The following is a 23,726-nucleotide window of genomic DNA, read 5'->3' as shown; positions in this document are numbered from 1 at the left end:
CCTCGCACACCACCTTTATCCAATCAGCCACCAAGTTCACCTGCCTGGCATCATCACTTTCCTTTCATTCGCTGCCACCGCCACGGTCCACACCATCACCCCCATGCCCCTGGATGAGCTGCAATATCCACCTGACTGGTTGCGCATCTCTTTTCCTGCTCCCCACCCTCCAGCCCAATGTCCACAGGCGGCCAGAACGAACTTTCAAGAGTTGGGTCACACACAATCTGCTCAAAGCCATTCAAGAACTTCCCGCTGTCCTCAGAATAAAGTCCAGACGTTTTTATCTAGCTTATGGTGTGTGTGCGTGTGTGTGGGTGTGGGTGTGTGACAGAGAGAGAGAGAGAGAGAGAGAGAGAGAGAGAGACCTAGCACCTGTATCCCCAGTATTGTGTCTCATCGTGCCCCCGTCAGGCCGCCCCATCTGCCACACTCTACCCAATGTCATTTAATTCCGTGTACTTGCCACGCTCTCATCAGGGAACCAGGGCTGTGCCTCGTGTGTCCACTCCCTAGACCGACGGCAAGCCCTGTGAGCCCAGGGGTGTCGCAGTCCTGTTTACTACAGTGGCTCAATTGGTAGGTTCTTTTCTTTTTTTTTTTTTTAATTTTAAGTAGGTTTCACGCCCAGCGTGGAGCCCAATGTGGGACTTGAACTCAGGACCCTGGGATCAAGACCTGAAGCGAGATCAAGAGTTGAATGCTTAAGTGACTGAGCTCCCCCAGTGCCCCCCAATTTGGTTGGTTCTTGCCTGATGCTTACGAACAATGAAGTGTTACTTCTAAGACGTGCAAGTCCCGGCGTATCAGCATCTCAGAAACGGAAACATGCCGTATAACCGACGGCGTGGCGTTTTTACTTTGCCGCGTTTTCTGAACAGTGTACAAATTAAGTTTGTCTTAGGAGGGGTGGCTGCGACTGGGTTCGAGGATGTACAGTACTCACCAGCAAGCCCCTTCCATTACCCTCCTCTCCCGTCACTCCCCATCCCTACCAATCTCCTGATTATCATTTAGCTTCCAATATAGATTTTGATTTAGGCAAAGAACAGGACGACCAAAGAAGTAAGAGTTCTGAGCCCCCTGCCACTCAGCCCTTCCACTGTGAATTAATAAACCAGCAATTTTATTTATGTATCGTTCACACTATCTAGCGCCTATCAGTTCCTCTGATCCTGATCCACCTGAGTACACTGACACATTCTGGAAGCTGAGCACCACACTCTGGGATGGTGCTGTTGGGCCTCACGAAGCCCTGTGTTAGCCCTCCATGTAATCACTTGCTGCGTTAAATTATATCAGAACCATTAAATATGTGGCTCTGGAGTCAGACCTGCCCTGGACAACTTATGTAATCTCTGAGCCTTAGTTTCCTCATCTGAAAAATGAAGATGACAACAACAGGCTATGTGGTAAGTTGGAAATACAAGGAAAGAGCTTAGAACAGTCTCCGGCAAGTAGCAGATGCTCAATACAGTTTAATGCTGCGATTATTATTACCATTATTATTATGTAGTCGTTGCTGTTGTTACTATGATGGCTACTACCACTACCTCCACCACCCCCATCATGACTATCCCTGGACTGAAGTTCTTTGAGGGGACAAACCGGGTCTGATCTCATCCCTGTGCCGCCGGCACTTAGTGCCGGGCCTGGGACAAAGAGAATGGGCAATTATTCCATGTTGGACTCACCCCATGTCCACACCATCCCAGGAAACCCCACGCGAGGGCTGGCCAGCTCCCCTAGTCTGCCTCAAGTCTCTTTAACTGCAAAGAAACTGCCCGATCAAGGTCCAGTCCTGCAGCCGCTTTAATCCCCAATAACACGTACTCTAAATGGGCTGGTGTCCAGCCTTAGAAGAGGTATCCCTTTTCTTGTTTAATGCGAACCCTCTCTTTGTATTTCCCAGGGACTATCATCATCCCTACTGAAGGCCAAGGAACCGGAGACCCACAGAGGCTGCAAAATTCACGTAAGGCCCCACGGTAGCGACTGGCAGAGCCGGGTTTGTCCAGCCCCACTGTCCAGCTATTTTCCCGGCTCAAGAATCATGAACAACATTAAAAGGCAGATGACGAACCAGGGGAAAGTATTTTAATGTTGGGGTTAAAAACGAGGTCCAGTCTATGTAAATAAAGAGCTATTATAAACAAAACAAACAAACAAAAAAGAGCCAAACTCTGCGATGGAAAGAGGAATACAGAAAAGGCACAGGCAATTCAGGAAAGAAAATAAACTGAGACTCAATAAGCGCATGAAAAAATGCACACTCTTACTTAGCAATTAATTAAATGCAAACAAATACAGTAAGAAACCATTTCCCACCTATCAAATCAGTGATGATTTTACTTAGCGCTGGAAAGAGGTGGGGAAATGGGTATTTTCAGGCGCAGCTAGTCAGGGTGTAGGTGGATGCCTATTTTGCAATGCACGCCACCAAGTCTTAAAAACGTGCACCTCTCTTTACCCTAAAAATCGCATTTCTGGGAGTTTATCCTAAGTGAATAATCATCGATGTGTGAACAACAGAGCTGTTATCGCAGTATTATTTACAGCAGCAGGAGAGTTGGAAACAGGAATCATCTAAATGTCCAACAGGGAACTGGCTAACCAAAATAGAAACAGCATCTTTTAAGTCACAGAACTGTTGTAAAAGTCACATTTATTATATGAGATGAGGCATGTAAAGCACTTAAGACAGTGCCTGACATATTTGTGCATAATAAATGGTGGCTATTCTTACAGCAAATTTACCGCAAGGAATATTATACAACCGCTAAAATGATATTACTGTTAATGATGTAACAGAGTAAAAAGGGAAAAGCAGGTCACAATAAAGGCCCAATTTTTGTTTCATGACTATATACATGAACACATAAATACTCACGTGCAGTATCTATCTATATGTGTATTAAGAAACTAAAGAATTTTTTAAAATGTATGCCAGAATGTTAACATTAATGATCTTTCAGTGATGATCATTTTTGTCCTGTTTTCAACTTTCACATTGTCTAATATACTTTATTTCTTTAAAATTTTTTAAAAATGTTTTATTAATTTTTGAGACAGCGATAGAGACAGTGTGAGTAGGGGAGGGTCAGAGAGAAAGGGAGACACAGAATCCAAAGACAGGCTCCAGGCTCTGAGCTAGCCGTCAGCACAAAGCCCGACGTGGGGCTCGAACCCATGAACCGTGAGATCATGACCTGAGCCGAAGTCGGACGCTTAACCGACTGAGCCACCCAGGTGCCTCTTGTGTAATACACTTTAATAAGTATATACTACTCTTTTAATGAGAAGGATAAAAATTTAAGTGAATTTAGGTGGCTGTATTTTTTTTAGAAGAAACAGGAAATGCTGAGCTTGCCTATTTGGTCAAAGAAGAACATTTAACATAAAATTATATTCAACAAGTACGTTAATCACAAAATAAACACTCTGGTTTCATATTATGGACATTTAAGGGCCTAGAGAAAGAAGGACGGAGGGGAAGGAAGGAAGGAAGGAAGGAAGGCAGGCAGGCAGGCAGGCAGGCAGGCAGGCGAGAGGAGGGGAAAGTAGGGACCTGGGGGAGACAGAGACCCAGGAGATGCGCAGAGAAGAGAAGGGGGCACAAGACCGAGGGTGTCCGGGGCTCCAGCTCCTTCCAATCGGATGTCTATGGGGCACCCACTATGCCCCAAGCATTGTGTGTGAAGGTGACACAGCTTCTGCCTTCCAGAGAGCTTATTTTCCATGTAGTTTCCTGCTTTACAATGGAAAACCAAATCCTAAAAGAGTCTCAGGTAGAACTAAGAGCCCTGCCACGAGCCACCAAATCTTAACAGAAGAATCTGTTAATTACTGATGATCCTGCCGCCCGTCACTCAGGCTTCAGAGCTCCTCTTAAGGTGTAACTTACTTAATTAAAACCCTCTCATGACTCTTCCTCTGGCCTGATCCTTAAAATCACAGGGTGCTCTGCTCCAAATGGGAAAAAAGCCAGCAGATCTTTTCCCTGGAGTTGGACATAAAAATGGGCACTGGAGTCACCCAGCCATGANAAGCCGATCTCATGGTTCTTTCTAGCTCTGCTACTCTGTAGACTAACAGAACGGAGGAACCTGTGATCAGATTTTATTCAGAAGCCTGAAAAGGGGTTCATACTGTTTAATCTGTACCCAGACTGCTGNGGGGGATACGACTTCAGCCAGCTCCCTGCGGGCCAGGCAGTCAAGTGCTTCCAGGTTCACATCCGTGAAAGAAAGCACACACCCCCGGAAACACGGAATGGTTAAAATGAGATTTAACTTCATCTGATGGGAGATGTACATTTTGTTAAAGCCAATCCAATCAAGACTCTCAGCGTACCGAGAGGGTATTCTATTTTAAGCAGTCAGTGGCTGTCATTTCCTAAGGGTCCAGAACCCCTTCCTTAAAAAACTCACAAATGCAACATACACAAAGCAAGTGGCACAGTTTCAGGAGATCCTGTGCCCTAAGCAAAGAATCCAGTGTCTGGAAGGGCCCGCAGTTGAAAGGCACTGACAAATACCCCTTTTGGAAACAAACGGAGAGCGAACGCCCAACTGCCCAGGCCAGCAGGCCGGCTTTCTCTCGGGGAGCACCTGCACTCAGCACACATGCGGTCCTGGGTTTGACAGGGACCGACTCCCGAGTGGGGACCCGCCGGCGCCCAGCCCCGTGTGTGCCTCTCCCCGGGAACTCTTACCAGTGTGCGTCTTCATGTGCTCGTCGAAGTACTGCTTCATGTTGAAGTCCTTGCCGCACCACTGGCACATGAACTGCTTGTGGCCGATGTGGATGCTCATGTGCGAGCGCAGCTGGTACTTGTACTGGAACCTCTCGTCACAGTTCTGCATTGGACATGGGGAGTGGGGGGGAACGTGTGAGAGCCGAGTTCGCCGGCCCCACTGGAGCCCGCCTGCAAGGTCCCTGAGCCTGTCTCTGTGGCTCTGCCATGTTTCCGCAGCTCAGTTATTATGGAGAGGGACATCTGCCGCATATGCAGCCCGGAAGGACCCCCAGCTTGTCCGGATTAGCAAGGAAAAGACAGACAACCCGCTCTGTGTCATTCCCCAGGCTGCCCTGGTCGGGGAGAGCCACCTGGGGCATTCCAGGTGGCACCTGGGGCCCGCGGCATACGCGCCTCTGCCCCGCCACCCCCTGGCCGGGCCCCGGGGCTCAGCACAGCCCTTACCTCGCATCTGAAGGGCTTCTCTCCAGAATGCTGCAGGGAGTGCACCTTGAGGGACATGCTGCGTTTGAACGACTTTCCACAGGTTTCACACGTGAAGGGCATGTCTTTCGTGTGTGCTGAAACATAGAGCGCCCAACTCACGGCGGGCCCACCAGGCAGCTCGGGGCAGCCCAGCCCGAACTCCGACTGCCAGGCAGTCATGCCGTCTTAACTGTCCACGCTTTAACCGGCCTTCGCAGCAGCGCTCTTGAGAGAGAGGCAGCGGCCACATCGTGGGGGAGAACCGCGCTGGGAAGGGTACTCCGCGCACCCCGAGGATGCTCACAGGGGCCACGGCGCATTTAGGGTCAGCAAGTCAGAGCTGATTACGGCAAGGCCGTTCCTCGGATCCTGCCCGAGCCAGATCACAAAACACACGAAAGAGCGAGAGGGAAATTACAGGCATGAGAGAAGAGCGGCATGAGAAACTTACCGACCATGTGTTTCCGCACGTGAGCCATGGTATAGAATTTCTTCTCGCAAATCTCACAGGAGAACTTCTTCTCTGCGTACCCATGGACAATCTTGATGTGTTCGTGAAGGGACCAGAGTTTCTTGAATGATTTGTTACAGGAAACACACTGAGCAGGATAAACAGAAATAATCTTTATTGACAGGGGCTCGCAGAAGGCCATGGCTGCCCACTGGCTCATGAAACGGGCATGCTTTCTAGATCTGTGGCCCGAGGCCCGAATCCAAACCAAAGCCAATCCGCCGAGGAGTCCAGATGCCAACACCAACATCTCTACGTTCTACTTTGCACGACGCATCTTTTAGAGACCCTTTGGGAGCACAAAAACAATGGCGAAAAGTAAGACAAGAAGAAATGGAAGGTCCTGCTAAAACAAAAGACTTGACTGCTTTTGTCATATTAGTACAGTGTCGGTGAGAAGAAGCAGGTTTTTAAAACATAAGTGAATACGAAGAACATCTGTCTCGTACACCCAAGTCAACATGCAGTTAACAGGTGTTTCCCAGAGGTTACACACTAAGTTTAAGGCAGCATAAATAAAAACAAGATAAAACACATATTCATGGTTATAGATCTGTGGCAGAAGAGTGAGGTTTCTGTACCTTAAAGAATGCATTTGGAGCCTCCGTTAACACAACTGGTTGAGATTTTGTTATTTTTTCCCCATATCTCATTTACTCTACTAAACAGTGCCCCCTGGCAGAATTTTCTGTAACTTCTAAACGTCAGTGTCCTCCCCTTCCCGAGAACCCGCTCCAGGTCTCCTGTACACACGTGTAGAGGACACACACGCACAACAGTGCCTGGTTCCTTGCGTTTCGAATTGCGAATATGATGCAGGGCAGGGTTTCGAGGCTTGCTTGTTCCTGGGTCGCCAGGATTACTGGTTCTGTACGTGTGGACAAAGCACTGTCCTGTGGGAATGTAACTAGAACTCTTCGGGCAGAGTCCATAAAACCCGAACACAAGTTTAAACGGCTGCTGGTCAGCAACAGGGACGGAAGCCACAGAACGAGGTACGGTACACGCGTTCTTTCTGTAACTTCATAAAGAAAACGTGAGGTGCAACAAAAAACACAACATCAAGGCACACCTGTCAGCAAGGGGTCGGCACAGAGCCGGAGTCTGACCCCCAGGGTGCAGCACCGCATCACGCTCCCTTGGGCCTGAACTATCGCAGCCAGTTCATAATGGAGCAAGGGAGATGGTTGGTACCGGAGGGCATGGGCGTCCCCACTCAGCCTTTAAAAAAACAATTTTTTTTTTTAACATGTATTTATTTTTGAGAGAGAGACAGAGTATGTGCAGGGGAAGGGCAGAGAGGGAGGGGAAGAGACGGAGGGAGATGCAGAATCTGAAGCAGGCTCCAGGCTCTGAGCTGTCAGCACAGGGCCCGACACAGGGTTCGCACTCACAAACTGTGAGATCATGACCTGAGCCGAAGTCGGACGCTTAACCGACTGAGCCACCCAGGCGCCTTCGTTCATCACCAAGCGTGTAATAGATCAAGGCACAGCCGACGAATTAAAAAGCGGTGGACTTTTAGCAAGCGTAACTTATACTTTAAAAATCTCTTTAGGACAAAGTGACGACCTCCGTTGTTGATGACAAGCAAGCAGAAGGTGAGAAGAAGGAGCGCTCCACATAAGCATCCTCCAAGAAACAAACCAAAACAAAACCATTTCCTTTTTCAAAAGAAGTTCAGCTCGAATATGGCACGGCACACATGTACTTTACAGATCTTACGGAGGCATTAATAGACTTACCTTTTGCACAGTCAGCAATATGCATTCACATGGACAAACCCATCCAGATCAACATCACACGGTTCACGCAACGTAAGAGGCCTGGCACACCTTGTAACCTATCGTGACAGCGGCATGGCCGGAAAGCACGCTCTGTCATCTCAACAAGACTGCACGGGCGCATGGTATAACCCTACCGCCAGGTGGGCCATACTTTCCACCAGCTCAGCCTCTGTTTAAAGTCTGCATATTCCCACGGGCTCAGCCTCTTGATAAACGTAATGTTGTCCTCTCTCCACTGGTAAAAGCAAACTCACTCCTGGAGGTCTTCCGTTTTCACCGGTCTGCGTCATTATGGTTTCTGTCCCCGTCAGCTGCGCTAGAATCTGGCCACCCCACCCCCACCCCCCGTCGACCCCCGAAGGGGGCCTATCTCTATTCCTGACCTTTACTCAGTATTTCCCACCGTGACCGAGAAGATGCCAGAACGAATGACACACGCCAGGTCCTACCACGGGGGATCTCAGCGCAAAGTCAGTGTTGACCCCACTTGCTGGGCCACGACCCACAATGGGCCCCCCCTTCCACGTACCTGGGGTCCCCACTAGTCCAGTGTCAGTCAACTGCAACGCTCTGGAGAGAACACGTTAAGCCTGGGCTCTGACAAGCCCAAAGCAGGAGCGATTTTAAGAAGAGACACGGGCGAGGACTGTCCCTTCGGCCTGTTGTGTCTACTCTCTGGGGCAGACACCGGCTGGGCCTGAACCGCCAGGCCGTATCCTAGAAAGTTTGCCCTCTCGGTGAGGAAACCTACCTGAATATTTTTTTCACAGTCTGTTTGCTGGTGAAGGGACAGCTCACTTTCCAGGACAAACTTCTTGCCACACTTATCACAAATCTGCATGCGCCTGTGAGTAACGTTCATGTGCTTCTCCAGGTACCACCGAGTATTAAACACCCTGGGGCACTTCTCACAGGTCAGAGTCTCCTTCTCCTCACACTTAGCTTTCTGGACTGGCGCTCGGGGCTCTTTGGCGGCCCGCTTCTTCCGCTTCGGGGGCTCTACGCTCTTCCTGCGCCCTCTCGTAGTCCTGGGCGTCGGCGACGCGGTGGCCGCGGCCACGGAGCCGGCCCTCCTCGTTCGCCTTTGGGCGATGCTGGCCTTCTCCGCCGGCTTCTCCTTCTTCTTCTGCCTGCTGTTCTCTCCGTAGTCGTCGCTGTTGTCCGTGGCCTCCTCCTCACTCTCTTCCTCTTCCTCCTCGCTGCTTGTCTTAAGAACAGGAGTCTCTTTGGACTGGGAAGAGACACCCTTTTCCCCTTTAGAGACATTTAATGTTTGATTATTAAGGTTTACCTCCACTATGATCTGCTCCCTTTTGTAAGAGACTTCCTCCTCCTCCTCCTCCTCTTCCTCTTCCGTGTCATCAGAATTCTCCCGGTCTTCCTTAACGGCATGCACGTCAGACACTGCTCTGGTCTCCCTGAAATACGTCTGTTCATCTGCCTCGTGGAGATGTGGTTTGCTCATCTTGGGGTCCACTAGCACAGAGTAAGGGCTTCCCGACTCCCTCTTGTACACTTTGGTGGACAGGTCGAGTTCTTGGTTGGCACCATAAAAGGTAGATGGCACTTGACCGCGACGGCCGTCTTCTTGTGCCATGCCTGCTGCACGCGTGGCACAGTTTGCCACCAGCTCCTGACCCGGACTGGCTGTGTGGCTCATTGGTATGTGGCCTGATTTATTAAGCAGTCCAGACTAGACAGGAACAGCTTTAAAACAGGGTAGTTATTAAGACTCAAATAATTTGCCATCCACAAAAGAACCACTCAGATGAACAAAGGGTGTTCCTGGAGCTCGTGTGCAATTCTTCCAGGGTTGCAGCACCAAAGCAGAAGCCAGAAGGTTTGGTATGAGGGCAAGAGCAGAGCACTAGTGAGTTTTCTTCTGAAGAGGGCGGCAGGTGCCTTGGCGCATCTTATCTACAAAGAAAAGCAAAGAGGAAAAAAAGTCAGACACCGCTATTTCCTTCCCCCAGCACGCGCGGACATCACACCACAGACATGGCAGAAAGGGATCAAACTCTTCACATACACGATTCTTTACCCTGCTTAAACGGTTCAGGGTGGGCCACTCTTTTACTGGGCTACTGGTTTACGAAATTCGACACACGTTTTGCTGGAATGTAAAGTCGAGGACAGCAGGAGGCATGATCTGTCCGGTACACTATCTTCTGAGCTTTGCACGGTGCCAAGCACTTAGTGGGCGTTTGGTATATATCCAATGATGGAATGAGCGCCTACTCTTGCGTGGCATTCATTATGCTAGGTGCGACAGGATGTAATGATTCGGCAGAATATATGGCCTCTGTCTACAGGGGATTCAGTCTTGTTACATAACACAGGTCATACGTGAAACACACAAGAGCTTTATGCTGCCCGGCTTTCTTTACAACCTTGGTCACCACCGCCCACTGCAGGGAGGGCTCAGAGAACAAAGCTGGCGGCGAGCTCGGGGAGTAGAACAGCTGATGGACACAACTCCCGACGAGACAGAAAAACGTCCCTGGCCTTCCATACGGTATAATCTAGGTGTAGACATTATTGTATTCGGGGTTGTTAGAGTAATTTCAAAGTTGCTAAGTATTCCTAAGTCTGTTCTAGGTGAACAGACTAGATACGCTCAAGGGGCGGGGGGATTTTTCACGTGTGGGCTGCACAGAGGACTAAATTCTAAGAAACACTAACCATCAGGTTGATATGGTTCCAAGAAAAATAAGACCATCCATTAAAAAAAAATTAGAAGGGCACATAATTTGCTTTGTGACATACCTCACATTGCTGTTTAGCCAACCACCTAATCTCTGAGTCATGAATATTACTGCAAACACATACCCTGCCCCGTTGACAGAAGGAAGGAAACTAGCATTTGCTGAATGCCTGCTCTGTGCACCGGCAGGTAAAAGTGCATATTATTATTTCCACTTAAGAGCCACCACAAGATGTGGAGGTTGGGTTTGAAACTCAGTTTTAATTTTTCGTTTTTTTGTCAAATCACTAGAAAAAGGAAAATCACACATAGCTGTCCAAGCAAATACACGGCAAGGTCTNAGTATTTACTTCCATATTTCTACATATATTTATTTCTAAATATATTTGCCTCTCACTGTAGTTGTCTTGCCTTACTGCTCCCAACCTTTCCTCCATCTTCCTGATAACAGCTGGGGTCACAGCCTTTTTGCTAAATCAGTATTTATTTTTACGTTATTAGGACGATAATACATAGTTCACAACCACGACTGTCATTCCTCTGTTACTGGCTTCTGTTCTCTTTGACCCTGTGGATTTATGCTTTTCAAAAAGTGATTTTTTACTTTCATTTCAGGGGAATTTCAGAAAGGGCCGGTGATGACCACCATGTTTTAGCTGACATCTGGACAGATATATTTGTACGTATTTATATTCACAAATGAGGAAATTACACCTCTGAGAGGCTAGATAATTTGTCTCAGATCACATATCCATTAAATGACGGGAGCAGTGTTTGACCCAGGCCTGCCTGACTCCACGGCTCATGGGCAAGTGACACTCTAAAAGAATGAAGACTCAGCTGTCCCTATAAACCACGTATCTCTTGCCCACATCAAAACGTCACCCCTCATAATTTACATAGGAAGATCCCAGTAGCTTTTTAAGTCTGCTCAGCTTTATTTCGCAAGTGTCCAAACTCCTGACCCATGGAAATAATGTAAATTACGACAAACACCGTTAAACTTGCTCACATGAATGATCTCAAATTAAGCAAGGGAGGAGAGACAGTAAAATTCACTTAACCAGCAAATGCTAAGAATGAAACAAAAACCAGGAAGACAAAGAAAAATAACTGGGGGGAAATCCTCTGTGGTCATCATTGCGGTGTTCTTCCCAAAGACCTGTGGGCCCTGGGCCTTGGAGGCGTGGCAGGACCCGGGTTCTAACCCCGCCCCTCCCCTGTAGGTGGGTGGGGCGCTGTGACCACATCGTGCTGGCGCAGAAGTGACAGGCAGGACAGGGGGTTTGCTGACGGAGACACCCCACCCCTCTTTTCCCTCTGCCTCAGGGACCACGGATCCTCAAGATGACAACTGCTCTCACTGCTCTCAACCTGGGTTCCCGAGTGACCACAGTGGGCTACGGGATACGCACGACACGGGGGGGTTTCTTTTTCTTTTTTTATTTAATTTTACACAGACTGTCTTTTTAAAACCTCTGAGATCCCGTGGTGCTCAGTGCTACTGCCCGCATAATCTGGCCTGGCCTAGCTGACACGGACGGAATACACAAGCGGGCTGCTGCCTCGTCCACAAAAATTAAAATCGACGGCAACAGTTTAGGAGCTGGTGAAAGGGGACAAGGAAAGGCAGGGGACGCAAGAAGGACGGCAACTCCTATGACGCAGTGGTCAAATTACTGGTGAGACTATCACCTGTTTACCTCAGAAGAGGGAGAGCTCCTTGGTCCACCAGGAACCCGGGACTGTTAAGAGTGTGCCCTTACGACTGGCTGTCTTTGACAAATCATTACACGAAAAGGAGGAGTTCGGAAAAGAATCGATCGGTTTACAATCAGGATTAGAGGAGTCCAGGAAGTCAGCGATTTGTTGGTTAGAAGCAGCAGATGCTTCATAAAAACAGGAAAGTCTTTGAGCTATGAATGCCAATTAGAATTCGGCCCTGACTGGGCGCCTGGGTGGCTTGGTGGGTTANAGAATTCGGTCCTGAGGTGGGATCGAGTCAAAGAGTGCCCCAGAACTAGGGCTAAAACCTCCCGATGGATTATGGCGGGGCCCAGCAGAACCTCTTTTCCAAACGAGACCAAGGAGGAAAGCAGTCTCTTGGTGTGTTTCCCCCTGCGAGTTACTGTTTAAAGTGATCAAGAAGCTTTCTCACCATTAAAAAGAGACCCTTAGCAACATACGAAGAGGTTAAGAAAAAAGCCGAGTATCCTACTTGGTGTCTTCCTTGAATGTGAGGAGTAGGAATCACGAATTTCCCACTTTACATGCCGTCAAGCTGAGATATATGTTCCTTTCCTGTGTTTCAATTTTTTGATTTGATTGCCAGAGCCTACCCCATCTCCTGCATCAACATTCTGATTGTCGTGAAATTGGTCTCTGTTGTGAGCGAAGGTCTTCGAGACCCAGTCTTGCAGGAAGGGGAAACCGCTCCCCAGGGGATTAAGTCTGTAAAGGTTTGACTGACAGACGCGGGGTGCATATGCCCATGGAGATTTAGTATAGGTGTGTTTATAATACGTATTTGATATATTTATTATAATACGTGTGTTTTCATTATTGTTGGCTTTTTGAGCACACTGGTTACAGGGTTCCACAGATTCTGAGCGGTCTGCCCCAAACTGATCTCTCCCATAAGCCTCATTCATTTTAATGTATGGTTCTGCAGAACCTAGGCAGGTGTATGTGGCATTATAGCAGAAGTACCTGGACTCCAAATTAAGTCAAGGCAGAAGAATGAGGCCAATAAGACAGAGCTCTGTAGCAAATTTAAGTATGATCAGAAAAGAACTGTGGATGTGGCTAAGCCCCGGGGTTGACTGGAAATAAATAAATAAAAAGCCAATTAAGCGTTTAAGAGTTATGCAGCCAAAAGAACCTCTAGACCAGGTTAAAAGAGACCATGACTGGGGCACCTGGGTGGCTCAGTAGGTTAAGCATCTGACTTCGGCTCAGGTCATGCTCTCACCGTTCGTGGGTTCAAGGCCCGCGTCGGGCTCTGTGCTGACAGCCAGCTCAGAGCCTGGAGCCTGCTTCGAATCTGTGTCTCCCTCTCTCTCTGAACCTCCCCTGATCATGCTGTCTCTCTTTCTCTCTCTCTCAGAAATAAATAAAACATTAAAAAAAAAAAGCGAGAGAGAGACAATGACTGTCCAAGAAAGCTGGTCATTCCCCTAAGAGACGGCATCTTCCTCATGAGTCCACTCCACGTACAGTTGAGAAGAAAATAGGAAAAGAAGAAAAAGGACCAAGAGGACGAAGCTAGGGAGCAAAGAAAGAACAGGCGAGCAAGTTGCTCCTGCGGAGCCAAATCAGAGTCTATTCGAGAACATTCCCCCGTCCTGAGGAGGCCCTTTCAACGACTGCTCAGAGAGTTTAGATGTTGCTACAGTCAACTGACTGCTACAGGTCTCCTATTCTCCCCGCCCCCCGCGCCCCCCACCCAGCTCAAATGGGGTCCAGTAGAGAGTCGCACGTCAGGGCAGTGATCATCTGTTAGATTCTTTCACAAGGTCTCTGGATCAAGAAAAGGCAACATCTGGATCCCACGTAGAAACGACTGTGTGTCACCTCCTCACAAAGGGACCACCAATCTTCATACCGTTGAGTCACTGAGACCCTGGACTTTAAGCCTGATGCCCTTGATGAGGGAGCCAAAGGCAAGCTCAGGGCAAAGCACAAGCTACATTTCCTCCTCCCAGTGGGGGGGGGGGACTACCCCCCCTTCTCCCCATGGGACATGTGTGACATTCCTCAGGCACTCCCGGCTGCCCAAGAACAAAGGAAAGGGAAAAACAAATGGTTAACTGATAGAGGTCACAGTCAGGCAGGACAGGCGTCTCCATCAGTTTACAAATGTCTCTCAGTAAAATTACAAGAAAAAGGCAATCTTATCAATGGCCTAGCCTCCAGAATCCCATAGTGACACTCCAGTCTATAGTGATGCAGGGAACAAAGGCAGGAAGAAAATGCAGATAAAATGAAAATTCGTTACAACCTGCAGCCCACTGACAAATACTTGAGGCAAATACAGAGTATAATGGTCCTCTAGAAACTCCCTCCTGTCTTGATGTTAGTCGTTTGCTGGAGGGAAAAATAACTTCAGCTCAACGACAGCAAGGCCCCGTATCTCAGGGGTCCTCTTCGGCCCATTCAAGTCCTTTTGGAAATGTCCGTCCTCCCTTACCCACCAGGCCTCCAAGTCCACAGTGTAGAACCGGTCACTCCTCCCAACCCCAGGGAGCCCCTTCTGCTCACAGGTCCCCAGATCACCTTTTTGCATCAAGAATTCTTTCTTGCACATGGACTCCGGAATCTCCCCGCCCCCCGCCACCGCATCACCATGACTGGCTAGGACTCTGGGGGGGGGGTCCCCACCGTGCAGAGGAAGTGAGTGTGTTTTGCCTCTGAGAGAGACCAGACTGAGTAGCTGATGACCGACAGTGCTGTTTATTAAGCATTTTCAGCTGCCTCCCTGGCAGGGCTGAATTCCTGCCCCTACCAGAGCCACGCAGGACTGCGGGACTAGCTCTGGCCATTGTGTGCCATAAGACACGTGCATCCCTTCTGTGCTGCTGTATCTCACTGCCAACGGGAGACCCTCCAGGTCTCTCTTCCCTCTTAGGCGTGGTGACCAGTAATGTACGAGAAGACGGTTCCTCCATCAACCTGCATCGCCGAGTGATTGGAGCAGAGCTTCCCTGCTGATTTAAAACCGCAGCCATGTGGAGGCAGAGAAGTCCTTCACCGATTTAAGCTGCCGGGAGTGGGCCGTGATTTGTTACGGCGGAATGACCTGCTAATGCAGTTCTTCACATGTACGTTTCTCCGTGTTACACGGACCGTCTATTTCAGTGCTCAGCTAGACAGCACGGACAGTGGAATTACTAAGTGAAAAGTTAAGTTGGAAAGACAAAGGGCTTAACTCACAGGGCAATTCTTTACTTGGTAAGTTAGGAAATAAGACTACTCCTTCTTTGAAGAAATGAGAGTTAGAGCGCTTTATTCTATTTTAAATAACGCACGCATAAACGCATTCCCACGCGAACCTGACGGTGGCATCTCTCCACTGTCACAATCAGGGAAACTCACAGAAACATCAGTAAGCCACGCGGTCACAGCGGAAGACGCAGTCTTAACTGTTCACTCGGAAACACACATGGGCTTTTGGCCCACGTTTTATTCGCTTCATTTGATTTTGGCACCTTCACCCTTAGCTCAATTTTGGCGATCACCGTCCTTTATTCTCTTTCCAGAAGATTTACACTATCTCCTGAGAGCACAACCAACAGCTCATTAGGGAAACAGAATGCTCCATGTTTCGTTATCCGACTCTTCCTGTGCATCCTCAGTTCTGACTTACTTCTTACAAAGCATCTTAACTTCATTTTTTTAAGAATAGTCTCCAGGAGAACAGACTGAGCTCTGAGAACCTGAAAGTAGACTGAAACAGCAAATAAGAAATAACTCTCATTGATGTTTAAAGCTGTTTAAATTCATCTCTTTGGTATTAAAACAACACAAGTTCTTGGAGATCATTTTCTAATTTTGTAAAATGTTTTTTATTTATTTCTGAGAGAGAAAAAGACAGCATGAGCATGGGAGGGTCAGAAAGAGAGGGAGACACAGAATCCGAAGCAGGCTCCAGGCCCTGAGCCAGCTGTCAGCACAGAGCCCAACACGGGGCTTGAACCCACGAACCGTGAGATCATGACCTGAGTCGAAGTCGGACACTCAACCCACTGAGCCACCCAGGCGCCCCCTTAGAGATCATTTTCTACGGCTTCTTAAGTTCCAGACAAGAGCAGGTCATTCCTTAGTGTCCCGCTATAATTAACGTACACAACTTAGGCAAAAATGTGGTATGTATGCTAAGGGGTAAGCACATGGAGAAGCAAGCAGTCCTGGCACTCTACAAGCTTGACCAGCTACTGGGAAGAAAACACACTTTAAAAAAAAAATTTTTTTTTTAATGTTTTATTTATTTCTAGGAGACAGAGAGACAGCGTTGAGCAGGGGAGGGTCAGAGAGAGACGGAGACACAGAATTGGAAACAGGCTCCAGGCTCTGAGCTGGCTGTCAGCACAGAGCCTGACGCGGGACTTGAACCCACGAACCGTGAGATCATGACCTAAGCGAAAGTTGGACGCTTAACCGACTAAGCCACCCAGGCGCCCCAGAAAACACACTTTTTAAAAGAAAAGCTAGAGAGTGTGATAGCATATTATAAATAGTAAAGTACAACTCCCAGAATGCAAGTTTTTCAGTGCCATTTCCCCCCTCCAAGTGGATTACAAAATACGTTTACAGAGTCTTCAAGAGCGTTTATTTACATTTAGTTTTAAAAGAAAAACCACTTTGTTCCCTGAAAAGTTTTAATGGTTCAGTTTTGACAAATCAAACAGGTTTTTTTGTTTTCCTATTAAAATAGGTGTCTATACATCCGCCTCCTGTGTATTTGGGCTGAGTCTTTGCAAGTCGAAAGGGCACCTTTGTAAAGCATATTCCTCTCCCACCTGGGCTTCCTCCTCCTGCAGAACTGCTTCCCCCAGCCTGTGTCCGAAGCCAAACCACCTGTTGCCCAACCGCGGCCCCGCTGAATGGAGGTTTCCAGAGCATACGCCAACCTGGGGGAGAGCCAAAACCACAACAAGCAAGACATAGAAAGGAACAAGGAGGGAAAGATAAACGAGCATCGGCAAATTCTCCCCCCCCTCCAAAAAAAGAGTCCACTAGGAAGAAGGGACAGGATGACAACTGGGTCTGTGACAGTAGGTGTCTGATACTTTATTCAAAGCTCGGTGGCTTTCATAGAAGGCCACTCACTTCTTTCTTATTAGGGAGGTGTGTTAGTGACACATCTGCCAAGTAACAACCCATCTCAAAGTCTTTGGACAGTCAAGTAATGATTTAACAACTACTGTAGACACCAGTTTAAAAAAATTTTTTTTTTTTTTAAATATTTTTATTTATTTCTAGGAGAGAGAGGGAGAGAGACAGCATGAGCAGGGGAGGGTCAGAGAGAGAGGGAGACACAGAATCCAAAACAGGCTGCAGGCTCTGAGCCAGCTGACAGCACAGAGCCCGATGCAAGGCCCAAACCCACGGACCGCAAGATCACGAACTGAGCTGAAGTCGGATGCCCAACCGACTGAGCCACCCAGGCGCCCCTACACACTTCAGTTTTTTTTTAAAAAAGCAGAAATCTGAAAAGGTTACAAGAGTGAAAAATCACATCTCGCTGGAGAAATTGGAAAAGTCTGTGAAGGATGGTGTATTTCAGAAAAGCCTGAATGGCAGGTATAGATATGCATGTTCTATTATACATTACCTAGGCAAGACAGAATAAGTTTTTTAAAAAAAGTTAAAAAGTTGAAGTAGAAAAATAGGAGTAGGAAAGATAATACCAGGAATTAGGGTAAAATAAAAGCAAAAACCATCTTCTACTAAATATCGGTATTGACAAAAATAAAAATTGAAATTCTGACTTGCAATTTAAAAAACGTTTTTACAAGAATGTGTTCCTTATGAAATAAATATTTAATCTCCCTACCTGGAATATAAGTAAAGTTTAAAATTCATGTCCACACTAAAAGCTTATTTTTTTGTCTTAATACAGGAGGCTCTACCTGTCTGAAATGAATGAAATCTCACCATGTCCTTGTCTTTTCCTTTTTCTTTGTTTGCATGTTTATTTAGTTTTGGAGAGAGAGAGAGAGGCAGAGAGACCGGGAGAGAGTGAGAGGGAAAGAGAGAATCCCAAGCAGGCTCCACACTGTCAGCTCAGAGGCTGACGTGGGGCTCAATCTCACAAATTGTGAGATACTGACCTGAGCCAAAAATCAAGAGACACTTAACTGACTGGGCCACCCAGGTGCTCCTGTCCTTGTCTTTTTCTTAAAAATAATCTCTAAGAGGAAGACAACTTTCAAGATACCTATGGTGGACACTGCCAGTCTGACTACCTCAGATCCTCAACGGCTAAGTAATTTTAACAAGTGCAGTAAGAATCATTTAAACCTCTCTGATCTTGTTCTCTTATAGAAAACAAGCTATATACTATTTTGGCAGAGACTGTGTGACCAAACTACGGTTCATTTCTAACCCAAGGTTTGGTACGGTCAACCTCAAAAATGTTCCTCATCTGTATCCCTCAGTCTGCCGACCTGCAACGTGGGAGCCAAGACCAAACTGCAAGACTGGAAAGCTTGGTAAGTTCTACTCCCTGATTTACAAAATGCATATGGTAGTGGTGATAATTTGCATTTGTGTGATGATTTACAAGGTGCATATATACCACACGTTCGTGAAATATTCAGTAAGTGCCTACTACGTGTCAGGCGCTGCAGGAGCTAGACCCATCGAGGTGTGCAAAGGTCTAACTAGGGAGACGGGCATGAAAACCAGTGATCACAGCACAGCGTGAGTGTGATAAGCACAACTGCAAAAGCCAGCACAGCCCGTGGTTAAGAGCGCAAACTCCAAAGCATTAGAAGTCTGGCTCTGACACATTCCAGAGCCAAGTGGCCCTGGTCAAATTACTTAACCTCTCTAGGCCTCATTTTTTGCATCTGCAAAACGAAGATAATAACCGTGTCTACCTCATGGTATGTTGCTGGGATTAAATGAATTAATAAACATAAGTGCGTACGAGAGGACTTAGCCACAGTAAGCACTATTCTAAGTGTTTCCTGAATAAACACGCTCACCTATACATGTAACGTCCAGAGGCAGTGTGGGAAAAGGTGACTGACTGGTGTCAAGGGGGGTGGACCTGTTAGGGGAAGTTTCCGAGATGAGGGAGGGCTGGAGCTGGTTTTGAAGGACAAGCAGAAGTCAGAGGGATGCAGAAGGGAAGTAGGCAAGTTGCACGCAAGCAATTCAACATGAAAAAGACAGGAATGAAACCACAGAGGGTTTTGTTTATCGTAGTTGAGCATCGCTGCCCCACAATGACTTGGACCACTGTTCCTGTTTCACAGCTGAGGCTCAGCTTCCTGACTGGCCCATTGTCGTCGCTGGATACGAGATGGAATGAGGGCTGGGATTCGGGTGTTCTAACTCCCGGCCCCAGGTCCCCAGCCGTCTCCTGGCACGCTGCGACAATCATCTCAGAAGATGTATTGAGGCCTCGAACAACAACAACAACAACAAAATATATATATATATGTATGTATGTATCTAATGACACAAAGCAAAAAAATAAAATGTCAGACCAGGAGTTGAGGGTCGGGGTTGGAACCTTGGCTAGTGAAGGCCCACCTCCCTGCGCGAGGCCCTGAGTGTTGGGTCACTTCCCACATCTCAGGTCTCACGGCGCCTCATCTGCACTCTGTGTCCCACGGGGGCCCAGGTAACAAAGGAAAGATTTAAAGTGTATTTTGGTTCATTTCCTTGCAACAAAACTGTTAAGTTTTCAGCCGATGAAACCTGAAGAAATCTGTAGACCTTAAACTTGGGTGTGTAAGGTGGGAGTTAGAGATACAAAACTGACAGGAGAAAGAAGTTTCGAGTCACAAGAGCAGTAGCCTATGATAAATGTCCTCCACTTCCAAGGGTAAGCACAGAACACACGTGGGACGCACTAGGAAAGCTGCCGACACAACGTGTAAAACTCAACTTTACAACAGCAAAAGCTCAAACGACACAGATTACTGGCTCATATTTTAGACCAATGGTTTGTTGTTTTTTTTTTAGGTTTGTTATTTACGTCATTATTTTGAGAGACAAGAGACAGAGAGCGAGTGGGACAGGGGCACAGAGAGAGATGGAGACACCGGATCCGAGGTAGGCTCCAGGCTCTGAGCTGTCAGCACAGAGCCCAACGCGGGGCTCGAACCCATGGACTGTGAGATCATGCCCTGAGCCGAAGTCTGACGCCCAACTGACTGAGCCACCCAGGCGCCCCTAGATCAATATTCTAAAGTGTTCTCAATGCCTGTATTTAACACAGGTGAAAAATACAACTAACTTTAAACTTTTTAAAATGTTTGTTTATTTGAGAGAGAGCATGTTAAGAGCGAGCAAAGAAAGAGCAGAGAGATGGAGAGAGAGAGAGAATCCCAAGCAGACCCACACACACTGTCAGGGCAGAGCCTGAGGTGGGGCTTGAACTCACGAACCGTGAGATTATGACCTGAGCTGAAACCAAGAGCCTGACGCTTAATCGACTGAGCCACCTGGGTGCCCCAACAGCTAATTTTAACGTAATCTCACCTAATAAGATGCCCCATGTCGATTCTTTTTTAAGCAGTCCACCTAATCCATTATCTCTATGATATGTAATTGAGAAATGTCTGTCACCTTAGTTTTAGGCAAAGCTTTTGCAAAAACACACTTTCAGGTTGCAGTGTTTTACACCTGCATTTGAATGAGACCGCCATTGTGTGTCCTCAATAATACACAGGAGAAGCCAGGAGGAAGAGGGCAAAGAAGAGGTACTCCTCCTAAGGGACTCCCTAATTACCTTCAAACACCCACAGTCTCCCCATTTCCATTCAAGACAATAAAAACCAATGTGCTTTACTCATCACAGTGGCTGAAGCAATCTTCACTTTTACCAACAAGCCCTGAGGCCCAAGGAAGAAATCAAATACCAAGCAGGCTACACTGCAGGGCCTGGATGGTCACACAGTATATTTAAAGCACCTTTCGTTATTCAATTCACACACATCATCTACAGACAGGAGAATGTAATTTAAACAGAGGCGTTCTTCTTAAAAGAAGAGCACGAGTTTTGTATTACTGCTGTCTTTTCCATTAAAATCTGACAACGTCCTGGCTGCAGGAATGCTTGAATAAAATCCTGTGCCCTTAAGAACAACCAGAACATACCCACAAGATACAGAATCTTGGAAAGTCTCAGTCCAGCCTTGACCAAAATTGCTTTATGGAATGAAGCTAGTTAATGCACTAGTCCGTGTTCAAAATGGCTATCAGTGTGAGTACCCTGATCATTTTTTTAAAAGTTTATTTCTATTTATTTTTGAGGGGTTGGGGGAGAGAGAGAGGCAGAGAGAATCCCAAGCAGGTTCTGTGCTGTCAGTCCAGAGCCCAACGCAGGGCTCAATGTTGTGAACTGTGAGATCATTACCTGAGCCAAAATCAATGGTTGAGATGCTTGACTGAGCCACCCAGGTGCCCCAGTACCTTGATCTATATAAAATTCTGAGACTTAAAGGCCCTAAACATCTTTCTCGTTCCCACTATGGCTGCCTATAATGTCAGCCATTATGAGAGGTCTATATGGATGACTAGACTTTTGTGAACCTGAATGAAAAACTCCCTCAGAAAATGAAAATAATGGAGAAAGGCCCTCATCACCTTCCTATATTTTACAGAAATAAAAATCATAAATATTCCAGATGTGTAAACAACATCAGGAAATGTGGGAATTTACCAAAAGACAGAGGACCTTTACTGTTTTCTAATGAACTATTCACACTTCAAAAATTAACACTTGGAAAAAAAGTTTCACTGAAATAGTCTTAAACCAAGGTATAAACAGTCTTAAACAGGTATAAACAAACAGTCTAACACAAAAATATCTGATGATGGACGGGAAGGTTTAACCCAACCTCAACTGACCCAAAACATGGCTGATGGGAAGAAACAAATGGTTTCATCCTGCCTGTGCTTTCCTTTCCACAAGTCTGTATGTTGCTCCTCTTAGCAGCAATTTTCAAACTTCTGAGGATCTCTGGAAAATTAAAACTCTTCCCCAGAAAAATGAACACAGATGCCATGTCAAGGAGTTTTCCCATTTCCAGAAACCCATCCATGGAGCCCCCAGAGAGCCAAAGATCCCAAGCTAAGACCTCATATCATTGAGCAGATTTTACTCTGCCTGATATGTAACACCTACATAGACGAGGTTTATAAATTAATTTTTTCTCCCCTTCCTACCTTTTCTCTCAGTCTCTACGGTATGTCCACCATCATACATGAATTAACAGCTAGATGAAAGAAGAACGATGAGTAACAGCGTTAAGTGTAGAATACAAGATCTTCTATGAATCCCAATATACTACTTAGCCAGGTATAGGACTCTGGACAAGACTGCTGATGCCAATCTCACTGCGTCCCCAGTAAGACCAGGAGGAGGGCACCCGCACCTACCTAATCAGATAGCACATGCAGAGCTCTCAGTACATGGAGGGAGAGGGCTTCACTGCTGCTCCTTTTCTCTTTCGTATTTGAGAAACTCCTCCTTAAAGAAGTTACAAACTACAGGTGACAGAGTAGAGATAGATGTAATTTTAGAGTTTGTGGTGCACATTTTTCCATAGTGACCATGAGGTAATGAAGATGAGAAAGGGGAAGAGAAAGTAAGTTTTAAAAATGAAACGGGCTAATTATCAACAAGAACCAAACTATGGAGAGAGTCCAGATGTCCACCGGCCGATGAATGAAGAAGATGTGGTATACACATACGATGCAATATTAGCCGTCAAAAGGAAGGAAACCTTACCATTTGCAGTGATGTGGATGGAGCTAGAATGTATTATGCTAAGTGAAATAAGTCAATCGGAGAAAGAAAACTAGTATGGGATTTCACTCATATGCGGAATTTAAGAAACAAAACAGATGAACATATGGAAGAGGGCGGGGAGAGAAGGGAAACAAACCACAAGAGGCTCTTAATGATGGAGAACAAACTATGGGTTGGTGCAGAAAGGTGGGCGGGGGGATGGGCTAGATGAGGGATGGGTGCCAAGGAGGGCACCTGCTGTGATGAGCGCTGGGCGTTGTAGGTCAGTGATGAACCGCTGAATTCTACTCTGGAAACCAATACTGCACTGTGTGTTAGCTAAAACGTTATAAACAAATAAATAAAACTAAAAAAAAAATGAAATAGGCTAAGCAGACACAGGAAAGAACAGACGCTCACCATCGCGCATCGTCAGGGAAAGGCAAGTCAAAACCACAACGAGCGGTCACCTCACACCTGTCCAAAGGACTAAAGTCAAGAACACCAGACGCAACAAGTGCTGGTGCGGATGTGGGGCGAAAGGCAGCGTCACGCGCCGTGGCCAGGAGGACAAACAGCCCCCGCCACGCTGGAAGCCCGTGCGACAGTTCCTCAAACAGCTACACCCAGAGTCACCAAATGACCCAGCAATTTCGCTCTTAGGTATGCGCTCAAGAGAACTGAAAATCAGTGTTCATATAAAAACTGGCCCGTGAACGTTCACAGCATTGCTCAGCATAGCCCCAAAGCTCAAACGATCCAGACACACGTGAACTGATGTACATCCGCACAATGGAATGTCATCAGTCAAGACAAGGAGTGAAATACCGAGACATAGTGCAACGTGGATGAATCCCGAGAACGTAATGCTAAGCGAAAGAGAGCCACACACAAAAGGGGATCGCCATAAGATGCCGCTGACATGAAATGGTCAGAGTAAGCAAATCCATGGAGACAGAAAGTCAATTAGTGACTGACAGGAGCTGGGGGAGGGAGGGGCAGGGAGGGGAGGGAGGACTGACTCATGG

The 23,726-nt window shown here is 47.0% G+C and overlaps 1 protein-coding gene across 1 annotated transcript in view; it reads right to left on the bottom strand.

Annotated features, from left to right (window-relative positions):
- Positions 1-23,726, bottom strand: part of ZNF652 (zinc finger protein 652) — a 54,337-nt gene that overhangs the window by 5,892 nt on the left and 24,719 nt on the right. Inside the window, exons 2-5 of the mRNA XM_077776849.1 lie at positions 8,274-9,439; positions 5,676-5,823; positions 5,204-5,319; positions 4,715-4,859 (exon numbers count right to left, since the gene is read on the bottom strand). Of these exons, the coding sequence (XP_077632975.1) occupies positions 4,715-4,859; positions 5,204-5,319; positions 5,676-5,823; positions 8,274-9,182 (1,318 nt within the window). The 5' untranslated portion in view covers positions 9,183-9,439. The remainder of the gene's footprint in view (positions 1-4,714; positions 4,860-5,203; positions 5,320-5,675; positions 5,824-8,273; positions 9,440-23,726) is intronic.

This window comes from Crocuta crocuta, unplaced genomic scaffold (assembly GCF_008692635.1).
Source record: "Crocuta crocuta isolate KB4526 unplaced genomic scaffold, BGI_CrCroc_1.0 scaffold352, whole genome shotgun sequence".
Taxonomy (NCBI): Eukaryota; Metazoa; Chordata; class Mammalia; order Carnivora; family Hyaenidae; genus Crocuta; species Crocuta crocuta.
Note: the sequence above shows the minus strand (reverse complement) of the source record. Positions and strands in the feature narration are given on the sequence as shown.